Source organism: Watersipora subatra, chromosome 2, assembly GCF_963576615.1.
Source record: "Watersipora subatra chromosome 2, tzWatSuba1.1, whole genome shotgun sequence".
NCBI classification, from domain to species: Eukaryota; Metazoa; Bryozoa; class Gymnolaemata; order Cheilostomatida; family Watersiporidae; genus Watersipora; species Watersipora subatra.
Window position 1 is genome coordinate 63985521 of NC_088709.1, and position 26585 is coordinate 64012105.

Here is a 26585-nt window from a genome sequence, read left to right on the forward strand (position 1 = left end):
TTCTTTTAACAATAAGTTCCAAATGCGTTACGCACTGCAACAAAGATTATTGGTAGATTATTTCCGTTGCAACCCATGTCTTAATTTTCTTTTATTATTATTTATATAGCATTAGCTAATGACATGCGTTGTTGTTATTAGTAGTAAAGCACTATTGTGATGATGGCCACTGGACCAGGAATGCAAGGTTTAGTAGAACGAGAAGGCGTGTTTCGTGGCGAAGATGGTTAGTATACTTGTGCCCCCAGCAACAACAATGTGCTGCAGATAACTGTAATGTCACAATTTGATTGTATGCAGTCATCACACTTCATGCTTGTTGAAGCTATACGTCAAAGTATGCTAATAATAAAATATTTAGCTCTTGTTATTCTTTCAACTTTTTAAATTCATGGCAGTTGCTTGCAATAATGTGCGGGTCTTTTACTTTTTTAATTTTCGCATTGGCCGTTTGCAGCAAAATATATTAAAGTTAATGTTAAAACAATATTTACAAAAGCATTGTTTAAGCTTGCAGCTTAAAAAGTTTACTGACAGCCATTGCAAAAACTCATGGTAATTATTTATCTTTTAACAAATATAACAAATTCATAAAATCATGCAGTCCTTTTTATTTGCTAAAGCCAGCACGAAAATAGCATAACAATAACAAATATTTATTGAAATACTATAATAGGTTCTTATTAATGAGGGCTGCAGCAATGTTGTCAAAAGCAATTATATCTTTTATCAGGACTCTTTCGCCAGTGGATCAAAGTAAAAATGTGTTTAAAATCTAGATTTTTTTTATTTAAGTCTGTTTGTCATATTTGATTAATCTTAGTTTGACATGAATTAGGCTTATTTTAAGGCTGTATAAATTTTATGAACCTACTATGCAGAAAGCGTCAATGAGGTCTTTACTATGTTGTTAGGATGTTTTTAGTCTTTGTTTTTCTTTAATGAATCAATATTGTTGGTTTGCCTACTGGGATGTGTAAGAAAACCATCAGTAGAAAAATAAAATACTTAACAGACAGCAGCCTATATGGATGCTGCAGTCATTGCAAAGTAGCAACGTGACACAACAAATGCTAAGTAAAAAATGTTGGATGTTAAAAGACATGCAACAAGGTGTGCATTATTAAAACTCCTGAATAACTCTAAGGTAGTTTTTGCCATGTGTTAAAGCGAATGTCTCATGCATCTAAAATATTGAGCAAAATAAAATAGTTGTACATTTGAATATTTGAGTTTTTGTTGATATCATTATGCTTATCATTAAGAACAGTTAAAGGAACAAGTTTCCTATTTTGAGTAAATGTTTCACAGTTCTTTTGACCAATGCCCTGACTTTTAATGCAGAGATTGACAAACTTGTTAGTTATAATGTTGCTGTTTCCCATTTTCTAACTTATAACCCCAGTTTGGTTTTTCGAAATAGCTTCTGAGTTGATTTTATTTAACTTTATTTCAGCTTACCTAGCATATTTTGCTGCTGTTTAGTTGCAACAGTCGAGCTTATTCAGTTATGTTCATTGAAGGATGCCTGTATATTCCTGGTACACGAAGACCTGATGGCTCCTATAGAAAACCCAAGAAGGTCAAAGAAGGATATATTCCTCAGGATGAGCAGCCCGTGTATGTATTCATGTTGCTATGCTAATGTAGGCTTTGCGATTGGTCAAATCTACCTTAATCCCGTATATTTACATGTTGGAGCCTTGTAGCACTGAGGTTATATAATTGGTTTAGGCATTCATGCCAAACAAGTTTTTTAAATGTATATTTAAAAAAATTATATTTACAGAAATAAATTAATTAGTGTTTAGTTTTGCCAACCTATAGCTTAAATTAGATTTCTATACATCTTTCTATATAGATTTCTTTATATTTTGACATGACTAAGCCTTGATTAGTAAAAAAACAAATTTGTAACAATTATGTGCTGAATTTATAAATTTAGAGTTGTCTGCCCTTCGATAGCATAAAAAGACAACTTCAAATTTTCAATAACATTTCAATTAACAACTATTTTTAAGATTGCTCTCATGTACAGCAAACATATTCACATGAATTTGTATGATAAATACCGGTAACTAAATTCGCAAAATTTAAAAATTTAGAGTCATCTGCCCTTCGATAGCATAAAAAGACAACTTTTAATTTTCAATAACATTTTAACAACCAAACTCTAAACAACTTAATACTAAAGATATTAAACAAATTCATGTGAATATGCTTGCTGTATCTGTGCGCAATCTTAAAAACATAATTGTTAAAATGTTATTGAAAATTAATACAAAATTTTTTCAGTGTTATTGACACATTTTTAAGGTGAAATTTTTAGTTTGTTTCTGCATAAGGCATGCTACTCTGGCATGCTGATGTTAGTTAAATCTGACAAAAGATGACAAGTTTTACATCTCTTGTACAACTAGTGTTATCCATAAATTAGCCCAAGTAGGTTTGGGTTACATCAGCAGGCAATTGCACCATCATCTACTTTGATCATCGTCACATTAACCGCTTGAGGAAGCAAGCCAGATCGAGCGAGCCATCGAGCTTGCCATATGAGAAGCGAGAGTTTATATCAATTGCCTCTCCTTTGATCTATTCTCAATAGCCAGTCAAATAACACAATAGCCTGGTTTCCTCTCATGTTCAAGTATCACCTTTACAATTGTAGATCAATTGCTAACTTCTCATAAACTCACATTAGCTTATAAAATTGGCAAGAGATGAAAGTAGTAATAGTAGATCTTGGTTATCAGTTTTGCTGACTGATAAGTATATTTCGTGTAATAGGAGCAATGATGAACTGATAATATGTACATGGCTACTATATGGCTTGATATAATTTTTTTGCATGTTTTTTTTCGCTGTTTGTCGAGTTAAAAAGATGATATGACAAACTAGTGCTTGACCGTGCCTGCAAATAGGAGTAGATAAAAGCTTGTTTTTGAGTCAAACCTCGAAGTCAGTTCATTCTAACATTTCGCACACTCAATCATTCATCATATGTTTGAGTAAATTAATTTTTAAGATAGCTTCTTGTTAAGTACTCACAGCAATTTACTACTAGTATTAAAATGAATGCATCTTGCAAAACTTAATTTAAGAAATAAGTTATTTGTAAAAAACATTATATTAGTTAAGTAATAATAGAAGAAAGATGTTTATTAATATTTAACATTAGAGGCACACAAAGGGAAGTGTAGGCTGTGTGATGAGTGCGCTGTAGACTAGAGTGACTGATAGAGTTATACAGTGTAAGTTACTTTGTAAGTTAAAGTAACTTACTAGTGTAAGTTACTTTAACTTACACTAGGCGAAGTTCAATATGCATTATATTATATTATTTGTAATTGTTTTTGTAGTTTTATATATTTTGTTTTCACTAGCTTCTCTTTTTAGCAAAATTCCTGTGTTTTGAGGAATGTTGGATGTGGTTTGTTGAAATTTCATTAGTGTTGAATTAAATATTTGCTTAAATTTTATATCAGTGTCAGATATTCTGGATGGCCAGGTGATCATAAATAGGTTTCACTCTAGTTGTATGTTCAGGTGATCATAAGTAGGCTTCACTCTAGTTGTATGTTTAGGTGATCATAAGTAGGTTTCACTCTAGTTGTATGTTCAGGTGATCATAAGTAGGCTTCACTCTAGTTGTATGTTCAGGTGATCATAAGTAGGCTTCACTCTAGTTGTATGTTTAGGTGATCATAAGTAGGCTTCACTCTAGTTGTATGTTCAGGTGATCATAAGTAGGTTTCACTCTAGTTGTATGTTCAGGTGATCATAAGTAGGTTTCACTCTAGTTGTATGTTCAGGTGATCATAAGTAGGTTTCACTCTAGTTGTATGTTTAGGTGATCATAAGTAAGCTTCACTCTAGTTGTATGTTCAGGTGATCATAAGTAGGCTTCACTCTAGTTGTATGTTCAGGTGATCATAAGTAGGTTTCACTCTAGTTGTATGTTTAGGTGATCATAAGTAGGCTTCACTTTAGTTGTATGTTCAGGTGATCATAAGTAGGTTTCACTCTAGTTGTATGTTTAGGTGATCATAAGTAGGCTTCACTCTAGTTGTATGTTTAGGTGATCATAAGTAGGTTTCACTCTAGTTGTATGTTTAGGTGATCATAAGTAGGTTTCACTCTAGTTGTATGTTTAGGGGATCATAAGTAGGTTTCACTCTAGTTGTATGTTCAGGTGATTATAAGTAGGCTTCACTCTAGCTGTATGTTCAGGTGATCATAAGTAGGTTTCACTCTAGTTGTATGTTTAGGTGATCATAAGTAGGTTTCACTCTAGTTGTATGTTCAGGTGATCATAAGTAGGTTTCACTCTAGTTGTATGCTTAGGTGATCATAAGTAGGTTTCACTCTAGTTGTATGTTTAGGTGATCATAAGTAGGTTTCACTCTAGTTGTATGTTCAGGTGATCATAAGTAGGTTTCACTCTAGTTGTATGCTTAGGTGATCATAAGTAGGTTTCACTCTAGTTGTATGTTTAGGTGATCATAAGTAGGTTTCACTCTAGTTGTATGTTCAGGTGATCATAAGTAGGCTTCACTCTAGTTGTATGTAGTATGTTAAAACTTATGGTACAGGCCTAAGGATGCTTTAGATATTGGAAGAGCAAGATTTTTATGTCTGGTGTGCTCAGTGATTTTTGTTTGCGGGGTACAGCTATGAAATGGGTGGCTAGGTATACCGGATGGAGTATACCCAACCACCCATTTGAGTACATTAGACATGGTTTTATTAATTACAACCCTATTTTGCAATATGTAAACTTCAGAAGTCAAATAGACAACTAGAGTTTGATCGAAAACTTATTTAATCCATAAAGCAATTATCATGTCATCGTACTATAGGAGGAGAAGATGTGTAGGATGATGTTTCTCACTGTGTTAACATTTCCATCCAGCCTACTGGTGTTCATTTTGGGTTCTGCATGGCAAGTTTCTTTGGTCGATTCGGTTTGCTGCAAGTGTAATCAAAGATGAACATCTTTGACAATTTTAAACATTATTAAAATATAGTATTAATAGAAGATACAGTAATACCTCGATATACAGTGAAACTCGGATAACTCAAACTTCAAGGGACCGAGCAAAAGTGTTCGAATTATCAGAGTGTTCAAGTTATCAGAGCACTGTCACAAGTCCATGTATTTACTTATTTATTAGTAGATACATGAACATATACAAACTATAATATAAATCAAAAGCACAAATGGCTTGTTTCAAATTAAATGCTTCTAATGTAAAGTTTAAAACGTTTTTATCAAAAAGTATAGAGATTTTTCTATCACTTGAGATTGGTTTGTTGTTTGAGGTGATGTTATTGCCAGGACGTTTTTAGATTGACATTGGCAAAACTTGATCGTTGCTGAAATGCTCAAAGAAAAGACATCTTTTTCTTTTGAGCGTTTTACCCACGATCAATTTTGCCGATCTTTCTTGAAGTTTATGGAAAGATTACCTTACTTTACCTGTGATTCGTTAAGAGCAACACTCCGAGGCAGTTCAATTAAAAGTTTTACGAGGTTTTACGGTACATTGTATATCACTCACGCTTTTTGAATGGATACTTATTGAATGTACACACGTATTTTGTGTTTAGGTCAAACGATGAATAGTTTTTTTTAGCTAAGACAAAGTATACGTTTGATTTCAACAATTTTTAAGACGTTTTAAACATTCAACATTCCGACGTTAATTCAACACGGAATCAACGTCGGAAAACTATTCATCACGGGCTAGCCAGGTCACGCACTCAAGGATTTTCGCCACGCAAATACAAAACAAAAACAACATGCTGTTTTTGTTTTGTATGTGCGTGGCGAAAATCCTTGCGCCCGTGACCCGGCTAGCCCGTTCTATTCATCGTATAGCAGTATAAATCAAATTTCACCAAACCTTTAGAACAGTCGTTGACAAAAATATTTTGCCGATGGAGGTAATAACGACGCTTATGAATTACGAAAAGTTGAGGTTTACCTCTATGGCTTGGAATAAAGTGATTTTCTAAAGCGATAGCAACCGTTTCGGTAGCCGTTGGGCAAAAAACAGTTCGTTATAACAGTGTTGAATTCGAGTTATATAGAGCCATTTATCATTGCGTGGGAACGGACCAAGCAAATCCAGTCGAGTTAACCATGTGTTCGCTATATCCGAGGGCGAGTTATCCATGTTTCACTGTACAAGCTTATTGAGCTTGTGTGCCAATCCACTCATATCTCAAGTCAAGTTTTTTATATATAAAATAACTAACTACAAGTTAATCTATCCTCGCCTTCTGAAAGATATCCCACAACAAACTATTACAATAGAAGAACATGCTTTCAATTGTTATAATTTCGCACCTACGCTCATAAAGGAACTAATGCTTATCTAATGGTTATGATCTGCAATGAAATGTAACAGCATTATGTGCAGTACTGTATGGAGTTCTTACCTTCGAGCTAAACAGTAGCGACGAACGGTGCTGTGATAGAGACTTGATGGCAACACATTCGCCATGCTACACTTTTGTTACGCTGCGTAACATAATAAAGTTTAAATTTAACTTAAATGAATTTAGCTTCCTATACACACATTTATAAAATAAGTTTTAATCTTACACTGAGGTTAATTGTAATTTTTTTTCGTTTTTTGTATTATCTTCTTATGGCTTGACTCCTTTTGCTTCCCTTTTAGACTCGCCTCCACCTTCATTTTTAGCGGGTCTTTTTAAATCTCCCTTGATCCAACGAGAAAGACAGAGCGATGCTATTCTCGTAAGCAGCCTCTCGCATCTAGAACCGTCTCGTATGCTCGTATTTCAAAATTATCTCTCATCTCAAGACAGAATTTTGCACAGAATTTTCTTTGTATCTCAAATGTCTTGTATGTTGAGGTATGACTGTGCCTTGAAATATACTTTCATCGGCCAATATTATTTAATCCTTACAAGCATATTCAAAGACCTTATTTTATATATCACATTTCACAATTTGGTCTTATTTCATTGCAGGACTAACACCATATTGCATACCATACACACACTTGCATATTATTACATGTATATCATTTTGACCATGTCAATAAAATAACTGGTAACAAGTGCTATTGTTTCCTTATCATAGCTATGCAAAGCGATCCAATCTAGTTTACATTCATTAAGTGAAAACTAGGTTAATAAGATTGAATTTTTTCAGTTTTAATTGCAATAAAAATGTAAAAACATAGTTTTCGCATTATTTTTTGTGTAAAACTGTTTTTGTTACTACTTTTATCTGTTCCATTTAGTGACTCGAGCAATTTCTCTAAATGTTTCTTAACAACATGCTGGTACAAAAAGCTTACGAAATCCTATCAATTTTTAGAGTTGACAAGTTTTTTTTAAACATTTGCAATAGTAATGGAGGTCATGTCGAAACTTTCGTAAATTTATTAATAATAGATTTATAGTAGTTTTGCTATGTTTATTTACGAAACTTCAACGAATAATAATAATATAAATATTCTTCAATATTATACCTTATATATATATCTAAGATATATATATTACATCTTCTATATTATAGAAGCCCATAATAACTATTTAATGCAAACATTCTTTCTCTCTGTCTTTTGGTCATTCTCTGTCTGTTGGTCATTTTCTGTCTTTTGTTTATTCTGTGTGTTTTTAGGTTGTTTTCTGTTTTTTTTATTAATTCATTGTGTTTATTGGTTGTTCTCGATGTTTTGGTAATTTGCTGTGCTTTTTTTGTTGTTCTCTGTGTCTTTTGGTCGTTATCGGGCTATTGGTCATTTTTTGTGACCTATGGAAACTCACTGTGTCTTTTGGTCATTCTCTGTGTCTTTTGGTGTTTCTCTCTGTATCAGAAATTAATGCAGCTCAGCTAGCATCTACGATTCTTTATCAAATAAATGGCTTTAAAGTGGAAGGTTAAGGATGAAACGCAGTAGAGATATATTCGCTGGTGAATTTGTGAGGGTTAACCCTCAGTGAACACTAGTGTGAACTCTATTGCATTCACATATATTAGGAGTATGATACTTGTGCCTGAAAATAGTACCATGTCGTAGTTCGTTGTTTGATTGTCAGAAATTATGTTTTGAAATAAAATTTGTGTCTGGAACAAAGCAGTTTGAAATTTGAGTCACTCTGCAATAGTCTAATTCAATTAGGAAGAAAATCGTTTTCAGAAAGATCTTTCCAAACTCACCCCTTTAGCCATATAAAAAGAAGAGAGTAGACTAAACTTTTTAATTTGTAGGCTGTACCGTAACTGAAAGCAAAATTATTAGGCGTGAAAAATATTAAATTTGTAATAATAGCGGCATAATGCAAACAAAGGTCAAGGGAAAAAAATTCGCTTGCATTGGCGCGTTCCAGTGAAATTTGCAGAACATTTTAGTACTAGTGTTTCATAATGTCTAATATTTCACCTCCATTTTGTTTCAGCCCTTAGTGGGGTTGATGGAGTTAGGGTCAATAAATTGCTCAGTATACCGCAGAATGTTTCTACTGCTCCTACCGTAATTAATATCTTATTATGGGTAATCAAAAATGGGGTAATGGAGCTAAGCAGTTTGATCTGAGCCCCCACTGAGCATTCCATCTGAGAAAAAGCTGTTATGGAGTAGGTCTCTCCATTGTTATGTTACATGTGAGAAAAGTAGTTGGCATCTTCAAATCTTTAGTTTATCAGTAGCTTTGCCAACGCCGGCGAGCCGTTTCACACTCTTTTTTTTTTAGTCTTGCTCGAAATACATACTTCCTGTTGGCTGGAATAAAGATAAAAATAATGTTGCTCTGTTATTGCTGTAGAAAAGAGGCTTATCAATCTGCAAAACCTAAATTTATAATTGCTGTTTGTCATTTGCATGACACATTTAGGTGTGGAAACATGGCAGCCAAAACAAAGCTTCCAAAGCACACAAATCTCGCACAAATAAAAACAAACTAACACTGTTCCAGCTATTTCTTGTGTTAAAGTCACGCGATTCCTTTTATAAATTACTAAGTCATTCATACTTAAGGTGTTAAAAAAAGACTACACGCGATGGTGAAAATAAAATGTCCTTATGCTAAAATGTGTAGTTCGATCAAACGCGAGCATCCATTACACCTACCCGAAGGAAATCGAGCATGGCCGAAGCCAGTTGGTTCCAAGCTTTCGCACTTCAACTCCTTCATCCAACTGAGGCTTGCGACTTCGAAATTGTCATTTCGGTTGCCATATGGCCGCCCTTTTTAGAGTGCTTTGCGATACCCTACACGTATATTTTCAAAAAATTATCGTGGAGTGAGGTACGGGGGTGAGCATTTATTTAGTCTTTTACAAATCCACACGGTAATTACACTATCAATGGCCCACTAAGCATCCAATGAAATATATTTAGCATATACCGAGTGAGTTTGCTATTAGGAAAGCGTTTGGATATCCTTACATTGGAAACATGAAACTACTTATAAAGGTTTATGCCAGTGGTTCCTAACCAGAGTCAGTCTCAGGGGCTTGGCGGAGGCCTCTCAAAGGTAACAGCAGAAGTTAACACTGATTTGCAAGGTGATGTCTTTATGAAAAGATATGTAATTTGCGGGGAGTTCAAGCATTATGTTGGCTTTTTTATTTGAACATAGTGATATCAATGCAGAGTTCATCTTGTGCACATATGACATATAAACCTAGGTCTTGATTGTAAACAAATCATATTTTATTCTTCAATAAAGTACAGGTTGAGGTAACAAACAAGGCTAAGAACAACTGGTTTAGGGTCATGGCTTTTAATGATGCCCTACCACATATGTGGTTACTAACTGTCAATAGACCCTACCGGACTCGGTATTCTAATACCTTTGTGTAGTCTAATCAATGTAAAAACTGCTGTGATCTATATATATCACAAAGTTTGTACTTTGGTTGGTCCAGTTGAAGTTATTAAAATCTCAAAAGGAAGAATCCGTATCGCCGAAGATTGGAACTCGGAACCTCCCATTCTCCAGAGACTGCTAAACCATTGAGCCACACGAGATTGATAGATTCATTTGTCAATATATGTCGCTATATGTCGCTATGTGGGGGAAAATAGCTACCGCTCTCCGTTATGGCGCAACGTCATTCTATGTAGTAAGCGCCCTAGATAACTAGCTTACTTAAATTAGCCGTTAGCAATGTGCCAGGCTAATGGCAAGTGGCATTGTTTATAAGTGTGGCATTGCTATCAATGCTTATACACTGAGTTTTAATACCCATGCTACCCAGAGCATTTCGCTAGTTCTCCTATAATTGTGACGGGTGAGCGATTGGAATTTAAACGCCTCATTTGCACATTAATCGCTTACCTTTACTCGCTGGAAAACTGAAATGTTCCTTCATCAAAATGGCTAGCCAGACATGCCTTTTATGGGTCTCCTAATTAGTAGACCAGCAAGGAATCTTTTAGCCTTGCAAAAATTGATAAATGTTTATCATTAAGCCACTGAGATCTAACTTGCCATATGAGCAAACAATAGGGTTAATTACTAATTATGTTTATAGTGTAATAGGTTGATAAGCTGTGGCTGAGCAGGCAGATGTTTGATCACATGTTTGGCACAAGCTTCAATAAACATTTCAATGTTCAAGTCTAGGTAACCAGTGATGTATTGGTACAATGCACCTTTCTAAGCATCACTGTTTCATTGTGAACATCACTGTTCCTTTCTGAGCATCACCGTTCTTTTCTGAACTTCACTTTTCCTTTTTGAACATGACTGTTCCTTTCTGAACTTCACTTTTCCTTCCTGAGCATCTCTGTTCCTTTCTGAACTTCACTTTTCCTTTCTGAGCATCACTGTTTCTTTCTGAGCATCACTGCTCTTCTCTAGACATCACTGTTCCCTTCTGAACATTACTGTTTCTTTCTGAACATCACTGCTTTTCTCTAGACATCACTGTTCCCTTCTGAACATCACTGTTCTTTTCTGGACATCACTGTCTCCTTCTGGACATCACTATTCCTTTCTGAATATTACTGTTCCTTTCTGAACTTCACTTTTTTCTTTCTGAACTTCACTTTTTTTCTGAACTTCACTTTTCCTTTCTGAGCATCACTGTTCCTTTTTGAACATCACTGCTCTTCTCTAGACATCACTGTTCCCTTTTGAACACCACAGTTCCTTTCTGAACTTCACTTTTCCTTTCTGAGCATCACCATTCCTTCCTGAACTTCACTTTTCCTTTCTGAGCATCACTGTCCCTTTCTGAACATCACTGTTTCCTTCTGAACATTACTGTTCCTTTCGGAACATCACTGTTCCCTTCTGAACATCACTGCTTTTCTCTAGACATCACTGTTCCCTTCTGGACATCACTGTTCTTTTCTGGACACCACTATTCCTTTCTGAATATTACTGTTCCTTTCTGAACTTCACTTTTTCTTTCTGAGCATCACTTTTCCTTTCCGAACATCACTTTCCCTTTCTAACCATCACTGTTCCTTTCTAACCATCAATTTCCCTTTCTAAACATCACTGTTCTTTTCTGGAAATCACTGTTCCCTTCTGATCATCACTGTTCTTTTCTGGGTATCACCATTCCCTTCTGAATATTAGTCTGTTGTTTCTTTGTGAACAGCACTTTTCCTTTCTGAACATCACTTTTCCTTTCTGAACATCACTTTCCCTTTCTAACCATCGCCGTTCCTTTCTAAACATCACTTTCCCTTTCTAAACATCACTGTTTTTTTCTGGACATCACCATTCCCTTCTGAATACTAGCCTGCTGTTTCTTTTTGATCAGCACTTTTCCTTTCTGAACATCACTTTTCCTTTCTGAACATCACTTTCCCTTTCTAAACATCCCTGGTTTCTGAACATCACTGTTCCCTTCTGAGCATCACTGTTCTTTCTGAATATAGGTTTTCTTTTGAACAGCTCTGTTTCTTTCTGAACATCACTTTCCCTTTCTAAACATCAGTTTCCCTTTCTAAGCATCATTGCTGTCTGAACATCACTGTTCTTTTCTCATCGTCACTGTTCTTTTCTGAACGACACGGTTCCTTTCTGAACACCACTGCTCATTCTTCAACATCTGTCTTTTTTTGAACATCACTGCTCCCTTATGGACATCACTCTTTTTTGCGAACATCAGGTAAAAAAATTGGCAGTGATGGCTCAGCTTTCGCAGCAACATGAATAGAATTAGTTCCTGTGTAAAAGGTGCACCAATTTTTCGAGCCAACCATTTTTTACACGATTGTAACTTTGATGTCGAACTATTGGCTTTTGGATCCACGTTGGCTATTAGAGCTAGTCGAGTAAATGCCTGCATTTGGTTCAAATATCTGTAAAAAACGAGGTACATTCTTGTATTATGATATTCCAATGTTGATTCTTTGCTGAAATCATGCTGCCTGTTGAATAATTGGCATACATTCATTGAGTCATTAGTGCTGAATATCTTCGGCGTGACCCCCTAATAGTTTAAAGTAGCCAGAGTCAAATTAATTACATAAAACTATATGACATGTTTGTTTCTGCTACCCAAAACTCATTTCTATCAGTCAAGATTGTGGAAGAAAGTTGAGTGCAGTTGCCTAAACTAAAATAGCACATAATTTGTTTGTCTCAAATGCAGGGCTTATTAATGGTGTGCTTGTTTGCGGCAAGAATCAGATGGTGGTTCGCTCTAACATTTTCCTTCTCATGTGACTAACTGGGTCTGGTTATGTAACTATGGTAATTTTGAATATTCCTGTTTAACTATAGGATTGAAATGATTGCTCGGCCATTAATGTTATTGACAACCTTTAGTATTGGTATGTGTGTGTATATATAATTTTTTTATCGGCATTGGTAATCATCAACAAAATTATGTTTTTCGTTACATGCTAAAATAAAAATGAGAAGACAAAATCAGGAATTAAGTGAGTTGTACAAACACATTTAAAAGTTGGTAATCCTGATAATCTAATAGTAATGCAGAGGGGTGGGGATAGTTAGTTCTAGGTTGTGGTATCAGAAAGTTCATAAACTGAAACAGATGATGGTGGAAGTAGTATGTTGGTATCACGAAATAGAAAATGATGTTTGCCATGTGTGGAAGGATAAGTATGAATATTTTGCCCAGTTCACGCAGGATTTGGAAACCTGTAATGCAAATTCAGAAATGAGCAAGTAAGTTTGGAGGGCCAAAGGTGGGATATAACTGTGAATAAACTGCAAGCTTTATTACACAATGTCAGCTTCTAAAAAGATTTTCTTCATCTGTACCATGTATGAAGGCATCTACACAAAGTAGTCTGTGGTTTAACCATAACTGACTCTGGAATCGTTTTAGCTATAAAATCCAATTACAACATACTGAACATAGTCCCCACTAATGCTATCTGTTTGATTGAACAAAATTGTGTCATGTTTCAATTACAGTAGACGCTCCAACAACGTAAATAATCCGTTTCGGGAACTGTTTACGTTATAAAGATTTCATGTTATACAAACAATAAAATACATGTAAATTGTCTATTCTGTTTAAAGATCTTTCCAAACTCACCCCTTTGTCTATATAAAAAGAAGAGAGTAGACTAAACTTTTTAATTTGTGGGCTGTACCGTAACTGTAATATTAGTAGTTTGCATTGACAGCTTATCTCCTTTTCCATTCAATTTCACTGGTTTTATAGACAATGATTTGCGGCACTTTCACAATAAGTTGATGGGGAAGTTGTTCACTTTTGCTTGACAGCAAAGTCTACTCTGGAAAGTAAAACTAATAACCAATATTTTATACATCTATATATATATTTCTCAAAGTTCGTCACATGTTTTATAGGATTGATTGTCCGGCTATAGATCTTGGAATAAATATTCCGTACCGAAGAAGATTTGATCTCGAATCATGCCGTTCGCCAGTCTGACGCCTTACCCACTAGATACAGAAATCGAAATGCTAGCTTGCCAATATAAGTCATTATATGAGAGCAAATACCTAACTGTTTTGCGTATGACGCGGGTCATAGCATAACATTATTAGCTCACATTATTAAACTGGCTAATAGCTAGCAACTCTCACTACTTCTCATTGTTTATAAGACAAAACACTTTTCTCATGATTTGTAGTTTGAAAGTTGGAATGGCAAATGTTGTTATATGTTAAATACAAATCAATTTTCTGTCCAAAGACTTTTCTATTACCCGGGCAACGCCTGGTGGCACAGCTAGTCTACAATAAAGCCAAACATAAATATATTTTACTATAAAAAATCGGTGTCTACTTATTCGTTATCTGTCTGTACCCAGGGGTCAAGGTTAAGATTAAAGACAATTTTCAGCAATACTCTCAACTTGTGACATTCAGATTGGTAGACCGACGCTGTAACACCTGTACCAATCGATCGCCCTCAAGTATTTATTAACAATTGCGCATGCAGCTACCTATTCTCTGTTTTGTCGACACATCTGACGATCAATCGCAACAAATTAAAATATCACGAAAGTTTTATATATAATAGATATAACACTATATGTGCGTCACTTTTTCACTCACAAGTGTGACGAGATATGTTACCATTCAAATCGAATTTGAGAAGCTGCCCTTGACACTTTACATTATATTGAATTTTTTAGGTAGTATGAAGCAAAAACTGCAATAATCTTTTACGGTATTCGGATTTTACATAATATCAGGTATACATACATTATAAGAGCGTCTACTGTATTGTCGCTAAATTAGAAAACAAAGTTTTATTTCTGGATTTAGTAATTTTGAAGGCATTTTAATGTTTTTATAGCTATAAGCTTAACCAATTTAATTGGAGTTCTGTTTGAAAAAAGAAAAGACAAACATCGTAGTATTATAAATTGTACTAGAGATAAGTTTTACACATTTATATCTAACCAAACTTCTGTTTTATGAAGAACAACAATTTGTTGAGTGGCAAACTGGCAAAACCGTGTTTTTCATTTTCATACGCAGCAAACTGTTCATGCGTGAAGCTTCAAACATTGCCGCACAGTTCAAGGCACTATATTTTTAATATCATTTCTTACTACTTGTGGCTACATAAAAAGCCAGCAACTGTTTAAATTAGTAATTTGTAGGTTCTTAAGGCTAGTTTACACTATATCGCTGTATCTCGGCATTGATGCCACAATACTTAGGTGGTCGTCGATGATAACAATGTTCACACTATCACAAACCCATTCGCGTTTGCATCAAGAAATACTCCGTGACGGGATGTTCTCAAATTTCTTTCAAATTTTCGGGGAGACACCTCTTTGTTTTCGCATGCTGAAATTAAATACTAGTCCCGCAGCAACTACCATAAACGGATATGAATAAATCACGTTATCCGCGACCCCGCATCAACATTGCCGAAATGGTTCACATTTAAAAGGCAGTCGTCGATGTTCGGCGAAATATTGGGAAAGTTTGACAGCTCCAACATTCCCGCCATGTCCGCGTTGCTTCATCGATGCCATTGGTTAACAGTTGACATAATCAACGGTAAATGCCGAATGGAAAACGCCACAATATGGCGATATAGTGTGACCCAGCCTCTAGGTGAAATATGCCAGAAAATTATGTTTATAACTATACTACCTTTGTGTAGGATCTTTGTGGATGGAATTACGTCACTAGTGCTACAAACAGTCATTGTCTCAGACCAAATCAGGTTATATAAGAAGAATAAGAATAGCAATAAGAATATAAAGTTGTGATGTTCGTCAGTTAATTGATAGCATGGCATGACATTCCAGAATTGTGCATTTTATGTTGTTCTTAAGTTTAGGTTCGCTGTTTGCAGAAGCAGCTCTAATCACCATGTTTTTCTCTTAAAGATTCCATGACAAGGTTTTGATAGCCACCAGATCATTATTTTCGAACTGACTTTTTCATAAATTATACATTTACTTGGCGTGATGGAAGCAACCGCCCAAATTGAAACCCAGAAATTGTATCGACTCAATTCTTATGTGTCTATGCTGTCACAACTTCAGTCCGTGACTGTAATTTTACCGATCTTCAAATGTATTGACCTTTTTAGTCACAATTGTGCTATAGAAAGGGGCTCCATAAAAATACACGGTGCTAGGAGTGAGCTCAAAAGCCTAGTTATTACTATTGTAACCGGTTTGTTACATCCGTAATTTGGTTCAAAGAAAACCTATGAACAATGTGTTTACTGTAGTTAAATTCTAATGCCCTGAAATTTAAATTCATCTTTGAATGTAACTGTTCTATTGTTGAGCACGGAGTTCTTGTTTTCTGATAACTATTTAGCATTCCAATGGATTATTTTATATATTATTTTATGGATGGTATTGATATGGCACTAGGTAATCATTTTACACCCAATTACTGTTTTTTACAATCCACTGCTCATCTAACAGACTCCTGGGCGGGCTGCCTATTAAGAGCATTATATGGCACAATGCACCAATAAACTACAGCAGAAGCATGTGGAGGACATATGACAATTCAAATTGTAAATACATGTATTAGGCGTTGGAGATATGCCTTAGTTTGTTATTTATTGGAAGTATTGTTATTTTTTTATTTCTTTTCGTTGTCAGAAGTTTAATAATGACCATAAACAAGATGGCATATGGTTGTTGAAAAGATTGCCTAATTATTTAAAAAAGCAGCAAGCTACTTTTTCAACGTAGAACAGTCCACTAGTAGGGGTGAACCAAGCAGCAACTTACTCTAAGAATCTTTTAGAAAGATTAACTTCTCACACTACTCTCCTCCATAGCTTGAGTTTTATCTAAACTGCTTGGACTTGGATGTTTATTTATGATTGGAGTTCTTGTTATAAAAGCAACAATGTTATTTGAAAAATAAGGGAATCCGTTTGATTACAAATGAATAAGTCCTTTTAATTATTACTGGGTAATTATTTTAAATTAGTTATGGGGACATCCTTGCAATCAGTAATGGGAAAAGTCCTGTGGTGCTCATATGTGCTCAGTGCGCGCGCGCATGCTTGAGTGCAAATAATACAGTGGCTAATAGTTTCACAATTCGAAGCAGTCTGCAAACAACACAATCTGAAATTCTAGTTCCTGGTTGAAGGGGATAGTTTCTGAGATCTTAAATTACGTGCAACCGGTATGTAAACCTTCTGTATAGTTAACAATGTTGCAGGAAAACAGAAAACGGAAATTTACAACTCAACTTACAACTACAGATTACAAATATATTCCTTTAAATTACACTGGTGATTATTACGTATGCTAGCACCCTGGCAGTCGCCAGTGTCGCGAGAGATGGACAGGTGTGCCAGAGACTGAGAATGTACACAGGTACATTAAGAGATTAAGAATGTACACAGCTATTTTGATATATTGGAAAGCAAATGATTAGTTCAAGTGTAAGATGTCAGGTATTTGAATCCCGTACTATGCAACCTTTTTTCCAACCTCTAACTGGTGCTTTGGATGAACAGACACTGCTCTTTTCATAGTAAAATGCAGCATTTTTGTACTGCCTACTATAAGTGGGCTTGCACTGATAACAAACTGTTCATTGGCCTATTAAGTGAATTCTGAATCAATTCTAATTTTAATTTAATGGCATGCATCATTTTTTTGCATCAAATACTGTGTCGGGCTATGCCGCTTTGAAATTATAATAAAATTTTATGTCCCGGGCTAACAATGACTACTTTCTTAAAAATACTATCTTGCTACAATGACTTATGCACACCCTATTTGAGATAATGATTACATTTTCAGCAATCTTTACGCTGTTATAAACTAACTAAACATAGTGATAACCTATTCACAAATTATTTGTGTAAAAATAAAAACTATATAAACATAAAATATTTTACGCATGGGCATAAGCAAATATGCATTAAAAGTTTTATTCATTGAATCTGGAGTGAAATTCTTAGATTTGTAATGGATGTCGCTTGAAGATTGTAGGCCAACTTTGATTTCTTCAAAATTAATTCATATTGAAAGCAATTAGACACTGGGTAATCAGACTAAATAATCTAATTACTACACTCTAACATTGATCAATGCAGTTGTGAAACATTAGTTAACAATAGTGAGCAATGTTCAACTCATCGAAGTCTGGGCCCAAGAATTGTTTTGGTTTGAATTTTTGGCGGCTTTGTGTTTGATGTTTTTAGCTTAATTCTGAAGTTTCAAATTGATTGGATTTAATGCTGTTCTCCTGGACATAGTTTCGCTCTACAGTGTTGTAGTAATACTAAACAGTTTTTCATAATTTCTTTTTGTTGTTTAAAGCTAATTGATTTCGACAAATCTTAAGCGATCTCTGAATTGTATCTTGGTTACCGTGGCGACAGTACTTGAATAGACGCAAAAATTAAACCTCTTCATAGAAAGGTAGTGAAGAAACCATACGTGATAGTTCAGGATAAAATGTAGAAAGTGATCATAATATGAAAAAATACAAAAGTTATGCTACTTTAGAGTTTGGATAGCTTGTTAGACTAGCTCCTTGTGATAGCCCTTGTTAGCTAGCCCAAGGACTAGCTCCTTGTGATCTAGCTATGCACCAACCATCCCCTGTTTAGCTGTTAAAACTAAACCTTTGTTTGTCTGTTTTTAATGCATACACAATGCGATAATAAAAACCTCTTTTTATTAATAACTAGTTAAATGTCTGGCGTTGCCGGACATTCTGAATTCTGACAGTTATTGAAATATCACTGAAAGATCTGATTGAACTTCTAACTGACTGAGAAATGAAAAATGGTTTCTGACTGAACATTAGTTTCTAGTGACATACTGACTGACGTTCTTGGTAATGAAGGATTCAAATTAGACAAAACTAGAAAGCTTCTCCTCGGCTACAAGAACTTCACACTGAAACTACAGTCGTACCCCGACAAAAAAGCTTAATGCGTTCTCGTACGTCAATTTACTCGTGTCTTAAGGCAATATTTCCTATATAAAATAACTAATTGCAAATTAATCCGTTACCGTAATATGAAAAAACACATAAAACAGTAATTCAGGACCTACGCTAACAAAGTAACAAATACCTATTTAGTCGTTAAAAAATCTGCTATAAAATATAACATTACTGTGTACACTACTGTATTATCACTGTCTTATGTATTACTGTCTCGAGGATAAAACTTACATTAGTGTACATATTACTATGTACACTAATGTAAGTTTTGCCTTGGAGACAGACGTAGTGGCTAATGGCGGGCTACACTTTTGTGACGCTACGTTATAGAAACTTTTAATTTAACCTGAATGAATTTAGCTTACTGAACATGCACATAAAGCTAAGTTTGATCTTTTCCTAAATCTACTTGAATTTTGTCGTCTTAATTTTTTATTATTTGTTTCTGGTTTGGCGCTTTTTGTCTCATGTTCGCTATGATTTTTAGCCAACCTTTTGAAAACTTTATTTAAACTGATTCAAGGAGAAAGACCGAGCTATGCTGTTCTTGAAAACGGCATCTCGCGTACTTGGATATATAATGGCCATAAAGAACTGGCTTATATGCTCTCGTATCTCAAGAAAGAAAATTGTAAGTGAAATTCTGCTTGTATCTTGATTTTCTTGTATGTTGAGGCACTCGTATGTTGAGGCACTCGTATGTTGAGGCACTCGTATGTTGAGGCACTTGTATGTAGAGGTATGACTGCATTTGCTTTTATTCATAACAAATATACACACTCTATAAGAATCGGTGTACTGCAATCATTGTTTTTTCAGTTATCTCTAAAGCATCACTATTATGAAAGAGTGTGAAAGAGACAATTATTTAGTCTAATTGATTTTTATTTTATTCATAGTGGTCCGCAAGCTTGAAACTTCAATATAATCTACAGTTAAAAAAGAATTGTGCTATTGTAAGTGCTTTCACGGTCGATGGAAACTTGTTTATAAGGTCTAGGATCAGGGGTTCTGCTTGTATATACGAGGTTAGGCTTCGCGGCATCGAGGGAATTATCAAATGACGAGTTACTTATCGCCTGATATACTAGATGAATGAGGTCACTCCTATATGATTTAGCAAATGCATGTAGTGTTATCATATCTGTATCGATTGTTATATTTAACCGTTAAAAAATATAATGTTCGGAATGTAACCTAATAATCATTCAAAAACATAATTTTACAGCCGTTTGGTTTAAATATTTGAAATCAAGACAAAATGAAAATTAATGCAATATTTATATAGCGAGATAAATGCCTGGCGTTGCCCAAAAATAAAAAGCAGTTTATAAAGAGTGGCAAGTAACGTAGTTGCCATTGACTAATTTTCTTTACCCAATGGATTTGAGTAACTTTAGCTAGCCATAATTAACTTATTAGCTAGTTAATAAATCCTAAATTTATATATATAAACTATATAAATATATATATAGTTTTCAGACGTGCCGTTTCAATTTCAAATGTGCTGTTGCGCTCGTATTTCTGGTTTTTCCCAATGTTCAATTGCTAAATATGTAAAGGCTTTTCACGTGGAGAGTTGTATCTTCTCGAGTCAAAATTGCCTCTACATTCTCTCTTCGTTCACTCAGACAATGTATCAGACAAAGGCAGTCATTTTTACATTCGTACTAGTATCGAGAGGTACAGTGTCGTTCATCAAAACCCTGAATACAATAAACTTTTGCTGGAACAGTAACCTTTTTATACATACACTTCTATGTAGTCATTGCTATTATTAATTCAACTTATTCATGATTTTTATTGTGTTTCCTTAGTTCGTAATAATTGTATCATTACCAAATTATTATTCATTGTAATCGTAGCAAAACAGAATTTATGTAGCCATTAATTGCTAATTATTTCACATTTGAACACTTTTACAGTCGTTTTTTTTGCTCTTAATTTATTTTAACTACACAAAACACTTTTTTCATGATACGAAATTTAAAAGTTACAGTTGTTTAAAAAGTTTGAAAACCTTGACAGTTATTATAATTTTTCTCTTTATTTATTTGAACTGTGCAAAACACTTCTCATAATAAGAAGTTGGAAAGTTAGAATGGTAAATGTTGTATATGTTATATAAAAATAAATTTTTTGCAAAGACTTTTTATTACCCGGGCAACGCCAGACATTCAGCTAGTTATTAATAAAAAGAAGTTTTTATCATCGCTTTGTGTATGCATTAAAAACAGACAAACAAAGGTTTAGTTTTAACAACTAAACAGGGGATGGTTGGTGCGTAGCTAGATCACAAGGAGCTAGTCCTTGGGCTAGCTAACAAGGGCTAGCTCCCTCATTGACTATAGGTTTGAGTGTGCATCCATGAAATATAAAAAATGTGACCTGAAATTTATGGTCCGTACGTAATGCTGAAAGGCTATGACAAACTACTGCTTCCAAACAACAAGCTTGTGTCCGAGTCATTCACTTACTGTCAAAAGTTGTGTGTAGAGGATAACTCTTCGTAGTACGCAACTATTGCGCAGTGTGTACCCCTGTCGGTGATAAATACTTTTCATGCATATTTTAGAGCACATTTTCTCATTCAGGCCTGCAGACCAAATTCGGCCTGCGGTACAAATCCCACAATGCTTTTCTAGTATGTTGGTATGTAGTCAAAGCCAGTGTTGCCATTTTAGCTCTTCTGAGCTAGAACTAGATCACGTATTTATATTCAAGGTAAGGCCCATGAGGTTTTTAAGACCCCTGGGAAATTATTCATGTATTTTTAGATCATCCCCAGACTGCAGAACGCAGGCAGCCGCAAATGCTGCTATAGTTCATTTCCCATAATGCCTTGTAACGCATAGAGTAATGTTAGCTTCATTTCAATATTTACTACTACCCTGACAGTGTAGTTTGCGATGTGGGATCATCACAGACAAACTCAGAGAATAGGTATTAGCACTGGTGTTGGCGCCTGGTTACTCTGCTGAATGTCATTACAGTAATACCTTGCGATACGAGTGTCCCGTCATATGAGAAAATTCAGGTAATAGGCAAATTCCTACCTTCAGATATGAGACAAATTTGAGATGTGAGGGTACGAAATGGTTTCTGATGCGGCTTCTAGGTGACTGTGTATGCAAGAGGTCATTTATGAGAACAGCATTGCTCGGTTTTTTTCGTTGGATCAAAGAAGATTTTAAAAAGCCGACTAAAAGTGAAGGTGAAAGCAATGCACAAAGAGCCAAGTCGCAAAAAGGAAAAAAAAACAAAAAACAAAATTAGAATTAAGTTTAGTCTAATATTAAGACTTACTTTCAAGTCTGTGAATAGTAAGCTAAATTCATTAAAGGGTAATATATAGTTTGTCATATTACATAGCATCACAAAAGTGACAGTGTTAGTCGTAGCGTACCGAACGTGTCGCCGTCAGTTCTCAGACTGCCATCAGTCGTGACTATCTTGAAGGTAGGAACTCCATACAGCACTGTATGGAATGTCGCATTTTATAGCAGATCATACCTTTTTAGATAGGTAATTTGTTACTTTGTGAGCATATATGTAGGTGGTGAATCAGTCAAATTAAAAATATGTTTTTCCATTGTAATATCCTGTTTTGATGTTTTTAGATGGTGGGAGCAGATTAATTTGTATATTAATTATTTTGAATAAAAAAATTGATTTGAGAAACGAGTGATTTGACATGCGACTTCGGTTGCGAAACACATTAGGCTCGTATTTTAAGGTACTATCGTAGTTCTAGTGCTTCAGACAGGCTGACTAACATGGCTCTTATTATAGTGAAGATTAGCACGGCAGCTGTTCGAACAATCATAAAGTTAGCTTTTATATATTCATGAGAAATGGCAAAACAGAAGGTAAACGCTGAGAACTGGGGGCTTCAAACAAGCTGGGTGCCGGAGTTTATGCTCACGGGGTAGCTAGAAATTCTGTATGGAGAAATTTCTATTAATATTTTCTTCTTTGAAGTTAATTTAGCAATTAGCCCACTTTTCAAAGAAAGTATGCGCTACTAATGGTACCTTGAATAATACGAGCTTGTTTCATTTAATGTTCATGGTAGGAGGGCTTTTATAAAGTGAATTTGTCTTTCGTGTCTGTTGAAAATTGAAAACGACTGATAGAGTCATGGAAAAATGTTGCTTTATTTATCTGATCATATTGGGATATATTTGTTAGGTTTTCAGTAAGTTTAATTTGTTTCGCTTGGCTATACGCTATTATTCTACAACTTTTTCATGCACATTCTCTCAGTCCATCTTTTGGCTTGCAACTAAATTATTTATTTGGACCTCCAGGCATTTAACTTGGAGTAGGGTGGCGGTCAAATAGAGGTGGGGGTCAAATAGAGGTGGGGATCAAATAGAGGTGGCGTTCAATTAGAGGCATTCAATTAACGGTTTTACGGTAAATTAATTATTTGGTCTTCTATCCATTTGACTTGGACATCACTGTTCTTGAGGGTACATTTACGGAATATGAAAATAAAAGGCTAATACTTTGCGCATGACATACAAGTAGGCCTAACTTTAATCTTACCATTAACAGTAAACTTTGGAAGTCGAAATGCTGTAACTTCTTTTTTAAGTACAGTGATTCCAGTGAGATTATAGATACAGGGATATTTTATGCCCTCAGCAAAGCATTGGGAAAGAGAAAAAGAAATTCATCTCTTCTCCCATCCCTTTAGCGGTTTAAGCAAATAAAATAAACTAGCTATTAGCCGTCAATGCGCTGCCAGCTAATTGGCAGAGTAGGAAGTATCGGGAGTAGGACTTGACTCTATGTTCTCTCTCCGTTCGGTCAAACAAAGTATCGGGCAAAGAAAGTTAGAAATGATTAAAAATTAGATTTGGCAAATATACACTGCTCTACTCACTTATTGTTTCTTGAATACTTCATTGGTGAAGGTCATTCACAAGAATGTTTTCCGCAGCATGATGTTGGGCAGCATTTTCTTTGGCGTCTCAAAATCAACAAGCAAGCCAGTTTAGGCCATTATTATTAACTAATGAACTATAAATTTCAACTGATTTTTTGTATTTGAAAGAATATTGGAAGGTGTAGTAATAGTACTCCGCGGTTTGTCGCTTTTAGACTTATTAGCCATGGTAAGTGAGAGATCCCGTAATGCTGTTAACATTTTTTGAAACTTTATTTGTTTCTTTTATTCACTTCCAATATTATCTTTTAAAAACAAGAAAAAAGTGTTGAGACACAGAGAGCTAATTGCGCAATAACATGGCTAGTCAAGATGTGAGCCGAGTAAGGAGTTGGCAACTCAAGGCGGCACGGACACTATGTCAGTGAGCCTGGCAGGTACTTTTTGAGGGATACTCCAAAGCTATGCACATTGCTTATCTCTCTGGTGGAAACTGGCAGAGAGTTTCGTGCCAAAGCTGGTATGCAATTGCCTCTGACCACATGCAGACGTGAAATTGGGTGGTCTAATTAATAGGTCATAGTCAAGATTAGAGTAGTATGGCTTATCTTCTCATTTATTCATGGGAACAAAGTAAGCTAATGGCTGGTTCAAGCTATATCGCCGTATGACGGCGTTTTCCTTTCGGCGTTTATCGTCGATTATGTGAACCGTAAACTGATGGCATTGCCGAAGCAACGCGGATACGTCGGAAAAATTTGCAGCTGTCAAACTTTCCCTATACAGCGAAAAAAAATTTCGTTAACGAAAAAATATTTTCGTTAGCGACTTTTCTAAAGGTTTGCAAAAATCAAATTTTACTTTACATCCCCTTTGGAATAGCCCTTCTATAGCAGTTTGGTTTTGCTAGACACCCTGCAAGCTTAATTGAAGAGTGTGGAACTTTACTTATGCTATCCAATATGTAACAATAAGAAGCAGCTTGATTTGTTTGTTGATTGACGCTGTTTCTATATTGTATTTTTCTATTAGTGTCCGCAACGTGTGAAGTCTATAAGAAAATGGTTAACATGAATAAAACACAAATCACGATGCTAGAATATAAATTGAGACATAAATGATAATTGAAGTAAGCAAAGATTATAACAGCAAAAATCAGATCTCAACAATTTTCCCAAAAGCAGTGACAAGATGAGAAATAATCCATTGATAAACAAATAAAACGAACCTTTTGTTCTCCTTGGCTTGCACTAAGCACAGTGCACCCTCGAGATACGATGTTAATCCGTTCCAAGGCTGGCATCGTATAGCGAAAAAATCGTATGTCGGGGTATAGAAACCATTGTAATTATACAATGGAAAAATGTAAGGTAAAAATCGTCCAAAATTTTATAAAAATGCGGTACATATTGAAAATTAGTAACAAAATAGTATGTTAATTTATGTTTTAGTATGTATTTTGAATTAGTTTACTGAATTTCAACTTATTATCACGAAATTTTATCCTTCATAAGTTTCTGTCTTCACTTTCATTATAAAATTTAGCGTGTCAGGTTGAAACCTTTTTCAACCAGAATTCTATAAGAAAGGCCGAGCGATGCAATTATCGAAAGCGGCCTCTCACACACCTGACCATTTAATGGCTACCGAAAAGAAAAATGAAATTTTATTTACTATTATACAGGAAGTACATACCTTTGGAGTAACGTGACTTCAGCTGGTACATGTAGCGAATAAAGCGGAGAGGAGGTAAAAACGTATCAATGTTAATTATGTTGCTGTACACTTGAAGGTTAATTTAATACGTAATGAAATGGAATTTTTAGCAGGCTAAAGAAAGTTGACTAGTCCTGTCCAATTTTTCTTCTGGTTTAAAAGAAAAAATGCTGGTGCAATGCAGAAAACTGCTAGCTAGCTAACGCTTGTAGAAGGATCCAGAGAAGGTGCTACAGTAGTTTTTCTTGTATGAAACGTGCACAAGAATCAATGTAACCATACGTACAAAGTTTGTACGTATTTATACACTAGAGGACAAGGCTTTAACAAGTTTCAGAAAGTAATGCGAATGCATCAACTATCTTGAGTAGCTAGTTATATGAGTTACATACATACGATGAATTGTATTCACATAGGAGATAGCATGCCCATCTGCAAAGACATGGTTAAACAAGAAAATAAAACAAAATCAAAAGGAAACAAATAAAATGAATAAAATATGAAAAACGTGCCACACAAAAGATAAATAATATATATTATACATCTATTGTTTTAATGTACCATTCCACATCAGTAAATTAAACACTTGAAACATTTCTGCCAATGTGGGGGTTTTCTGTATCGTCTACCTCCTCGCCCTTACTAATTGGTTGCTCCTTTTGAATGCTGATCGTGTGCATGGCGTTCTAACTCCTTCAAATCTTCAGTCGTAAGCTTCTTCTTGTGCTTGCTTTAATGGAGTTCTTGTTTTAATAATAATTGCAAATGCTAATTGGTTGCAATCATATTCCTTGACAATGTTAATAATACGGGTGCCTTCTTATTTACGACATCCAACTTTGTTGACATAGAAATCATTTTTCCTTTGTTTTGCATCAGTCTCAGATTCCATAGCTAACGAATTAAATGTAGATACTCGTAGTTATATACGTATGCTGACTAAAAGTTTATAGTAAAAGATATTATAACGCTACAAATGAATATTTCTTCTGCCTTGAGCATTTTACACGAAATTTTCCACGCGGAATTCTGACATGAGAGAAGTTGATCATCGTGTCTCTTCTAAACGTTCTGAAAATGTTTTTGGCACACTATGTTTCGATGTCATTTTTTATTTCGA

At 35.0% G+C, this 26585-nt stretch overlaps 1 protein-coding gene across 1 annotated transcript in view; it reads left to right on the forward strand.

Annotated features, from left to right (window-relative positions):
• The first annotated feature begins 27 nt into the window (after positions 1-27).
• Positions 28-26585, forward strand: part of LOC137387155 (partner of Y14 and mago-like) — a 45604-nt gene continuing 19046 nt past the window's right edge. The window contains exons 1-2 of the mRNA XM_068073475.1: positions 28-226; positions 1524-1620. Coding sequence (XP_067929576.1) covers positions 160-226; positions 1524-1620 — 164 coding nt within the window. The 5' untranslated portion in view covers positions 28-159. The remainder of the gene's footprint in view (positions 227-1523; positions 1621-26585) is intronic.